Consider the following 4,500-nt stretch of genomic DNA (forward strand, 5'->3'; position numbering starts at 1 on the left):
TAAAAGAAGGGAATCAAAAACGAAAGAGAAAAAAAATTGATCTAACCGATATGAGTTGTGTTATGGGTCAAAATGACCTAAAGCTCAGTGTTAGTTGCGTGAACAGCGGAGTTAAAGCATCACCCCACGAATCTGAGGTGGTGCGGATTTCAGGTGGAGTATTCTTATAAGGGATGGTAAATTATGGAGATTGCGTCCATTTCTTCCTAATTGCCGTAAAAAATGGTCCGGAAGATGCGGCGAGTGCACAAGGCTGGCGCGCTCCAGTCGAACTCCTTGTAGAAAATAGGGCGCCAGAACGCACGAAGCCGTATCTTCCGGGCCGTTTTTACGCCAATTAGCAAGAAATGGAGAGAATCGTCCATCTCTCCATTATCTACGATCTAGTATACGAATACTCCATCTGGAATCCGTACCACCTCAGATTCGTGGAGTTTAATGGATCGAAGAGCGAACCTCACTAGTGCCACACATCGGGCACTATGAGTGGTACTAGCGGTGGTTCACCCTGATTTTATCCGTATTCTGCGGAGTCTGGAAAACCTGCGAAATTCCAAAAAGACAAAGACTTTCTAAAGAGGACACTGTCCACTCCATGCACCCAAGAGTGGCGATGAAGGAAGGATCGTAAATGCATCATTCTTCGTTGCGTTGTACGACATTTTTCCTGTTTTTTTTTTTGCGATCTATAGTTGCAGTGAAGAACTCAACCTTTTCCATATAATATACAAAAATCCATTTATATCAAAGAAGACTTCTAGTCAACTATATCCTAAGAAGTTTCAGTGTTCCTCATTCCACGAAAACCAACGAAACAAACATCAGAACCTCCTTATGAATACGTAATGACGCGAGCGAAGATCATAAGGGCGCAACACCGAGCACTCTAGTTCACAGCTACAGCATAAAAGTCCGCAATTCCCCTGAACTTTCTTGGATATGATGAACTAGAAAATTCTATAATCCCTAGAATCCCTCCACCTGAGGTTCAAGTTGGATGATCTCGTAGGATCCAGGGTCTCGAAGCTCTTGCAAACTGATCTGTAATACGCAATTCAGTTTGGATAGTTTCCCAAGTTCACCTTCTTTAGCAAAGGTAGCAAAGTTTTAGTCCCTCAATCTTTGATACGTTCGCAATTGCAGAACTCTGAATCCTTATTTTCACTTGCGTGAAACGGTACACTAGCAACAACACCCTTTCAATGCAACATCCAACTACGCTGATCAGAATTTCCTTCTGTTTTTGAAGCGTCAAAAGTTGTCAATGGTAAGGCAGGAAGAATGGCGATGAAAGGAGGCTCGAGCAGTTTTTTCAGTTAGATTTTCGACATTCTAGCATTTTTCTCAAGCCTCTCATTTCCGGCTACTCAGCAGTAGAGTCAGGTTGTTTATGCTACTGATTTACCGATGTAGATAGATAAAGAAGCAATCAGAAGCACTCATCCTCTTGAATGCTGATAGGGCATCAACTCCTTATGAGCAATGTATCTCTTAGGTTCATGGGGAGACCAATTTTTTTCACTCGTTAGAAAAAAATGTTTGCTGGTATAAAAAAGGTAGATCGGCGAATATTTATTTATTTGTTTGCTTATTTATTTATTTATCTATTATGATCGCGGAACGTGGAGTGTTGGAAGGAGAACGACAAATACAAAACAGATACAGGGAATAAATAGTGAAAAAACAAAAGAAAGAATATAAATGTGCAAGGAGCAGTTCCTTACAGGATTCCTGCCTAGGCGATTGAATACTCGAGCACACTCATATTTAGGAAGTTAAGTATCTAAGAGTTGAGAAGCATGTTGTCTACACTCACGTCCACGCTGGTTTTCGTTTTAATTCTTGTGTCGCATCCATTGAAAGTAGAAGTACACTTTTGGAAGTTTCAAAATAATCGCTGATCATACCGTTTCTATACCAGCAAACATCGGCTGTTCAGAATGGTTTTTTTCAGTCTGATTCTTTGAAAACGAGTGAAAAATTGTTTCCGAATGAATCTGAGAGACACATTGCTCATAAGGAGTTGATGCCTTATTAGCACTCAAGAGGAGAAGTGCATTCGAGTACTTATTTATATATCTAGATTGGTAAATCAGCAGCATAAACGATCTGACTCTACTGCTGAGTAGCCGGAAATGAGAGGCTTGAGGAAAATGCTAGGATATCGAAAATCTAAGGAAAAAGGCTGCTCGAGCTCTTTTTATCGCCATTCTTCCTGTCTTACCATTGATAACTTTTGACGCTTCACAAACAGAAGGAAATTCGAATCAGCGTAGACGCATTCATCATTGAAACACTGTTGTTGCTAGTATTCCGCTTCACGCAAGTCAAAATAAGGACTCAGAGTTCTGCGATCGCGAACGTGTCTGTGATCGATGCTCCGAAGCTCTGCTATGTTCGCTAAGCAAAGCTATCCGAAGGGAATTACCTAACGTAAATAAATCTGCAAGACCCTCGACACACTGGATTCTTACGAGATCATCCTGCTCGAACCTCAAATGACTGGATTCTATGAGCTGCAGAAATTTTCTATTTTACCGTTTCCAAGAATGTTCGGGAGAGTTGTGCAGTCTTATGCCGCACTTGTGAGCTAAGCACTACCCGTAACCACAGGTTGGGAAATGCCAGTCTCGCTTCCTTTACGACAGGATGAAAAATGAATCCTTTGTTTCTTCTCAAGCGCAGCAATCACGCCATTTTCGACGCACTACTGATTCTATTCCTGGTATCAAAAAAAAATTGAACGACAGAAGGATTTGATTCATTTCTTCATTCATTTTTTGATTTTAAGCAAGGCGCTTTCAAAGATCTTTATATTTAAAGTCCATCGGCTGTGACCACCTGCACATTACAGAGGCTATATGGGGTATCTATAGGTGTTATGTATGAGCCCATATATTGTACCCAATACTGGTTGCTTTTTCCCTTCTTACATGAAAACTTGCCGCAATTTTTCCTCATCTCCTCCATCAATTCTTCGTCCAAGTGGTCATACGCGTTGTATTTTTGTACAATCCACTCCATTCACACTTAGTTTTGGTGTCGAATATTTCTTGTCGCAAATATTCAACTCAGCTGAAGTGAAGAGCTCCAGTTTCATCAGAGTTAGTGTTTCCTTCAACGCTCGAGTTTCCCGTAGTTTTCGCTCGTACAATGTTGTGCCAGCTATTAGCTCTTAGCTATAATTTCTTTTATTCCCACTGCTGCAATGTTTCCTAAATACCTTCCCTAAAAAAGGAATATCAGATGCAAAATCGAAAAAATTAACGAGTAGCTCGCACAACAGCTCCAAATTGCACCGTTATTTTGTGAGGGAGTGAAAACGATGGTGCGAGCAGATTGATTAATGCGAGACACATTATCCTTTATCATCTATTTTGTAGAGGAGAAAAAAGATTATGGTTGGATTTTTGTTGCTTATTTACTTACTAAATCGCTGGCTATTCCTGACGCGGCTGCCCACCCTACCCGACCTCGTCGAGGCGTATCGCCCCTGAGCGTATGTAGCTCTGCCCAACCTCTACAACTCGCAAAGAATCCATTCATTTGTCAGTTTCATAGCTCGCGTGAACTACCTTCCGACACCAAGGGACCCGAGTTCTTTCAGGTCAACAATATCCGGTAACTCAGCAAAACAAACTTGAAGTTTTGCCAAGGATTCCATGCTCTCTCGAGGTATTTGACCTATCTTGGCTGAGATTTAACAGTGTATGCTGGATGTCAGCTCCTTTTTGGAATATCTGGATCTGCAATACGACTACTCTGCGAGTTATATGGCTCGCACGTGCCCAGAGCGTATATTTTCGGGCTGGTATGTGCGGCTCCTTTGTTGATTATAAAGCCAAATCCTAGGCAAGGTAATGCGTGTGACGGGATTTTCCCATCGGGGGTCGTAAAGGAAGTGGGTCGCAAGGGAAGGGCGTCGTAAGGAAGCATGCGGTGGGCAATAGCCAGTGAAGCCATGATGACCAAGACCAAGTATTGTGTAATATTAAATAATTACATACATTACGGACTATTATATCAACTCTTAGACGTAGGATAACATGGAAGCATCAACATTTTTAAAGATGTGTTGACAATGTGGATCGAGGTTTAATACCCGGCCGGGACAAGTTTTTCCAAAGGAGGTGGAAACTTGAAACTTCCACTAAAAGATGAAGAGTTTGATGGTACATATTTTTCAGCAGTTTAAACATGGATCAAGGAGAATTTAATGGTTAAAAAAAAGCAGTTCCTGTGCACATTGCTAGGTCTGGAAGATCGCAAATAATCTTGACATAAGAACAACTAAAGAAATATTTTGGGTGGTTTTTTATAAGGGAAGGATTGCCCTTCAAAAAAGCTTAACCGCTGTTTTTTGCAAGCTTTTAGGTGCCTTTTGGAATTCAGATGGAAAATACAAAAAAAATTTCGACTTGTGGAGATTTTTCCCGTCTGCATCTTAAGAGAACCAGATGGCACACCAAGAAGAAGTTCTGAATTCGGGATTCCCTAGTC

General features: G+C 41.2%; 1 protein-coding gene across 1 annotated transcript; it reads right to left on the reverse strand.

The window, feature by feature from the left end:
• Nucleotides 1–966: 966 nt before the first annotated feature.
• Nucleotides 967–3,664, reverse strand: RB195_017576 (uncharacterized protein; the record flags this gene model as incomplete). Its single annotated transcript, XM_064184631.1, has 3 exons — nt 967–1,041; nt 3,430–3,520; nt 3,576–3,664. The coding sequence occupies 3 exons, from the start codon at nt 3,662–3,664 to the stop codon at nt 967–969; spliced, it is 255 nt and encodes an 84-aa protein (XP_064040512.1).
• Nucleotides 3,665–4,500: the final 836 nt, after the last annotated feature.

This window comes from Necator americanus, chromosome II (assembly GCF_031761385.1).
Source record: "Necator americanus strain Aroian chromosome II, whole genome shotgun sequence".
NCBI lineage: Eukaryota > Metazoa > Nematoda > Chromadorea > Rhabditida > Ancylostomatidae > Necator > Necator americanus.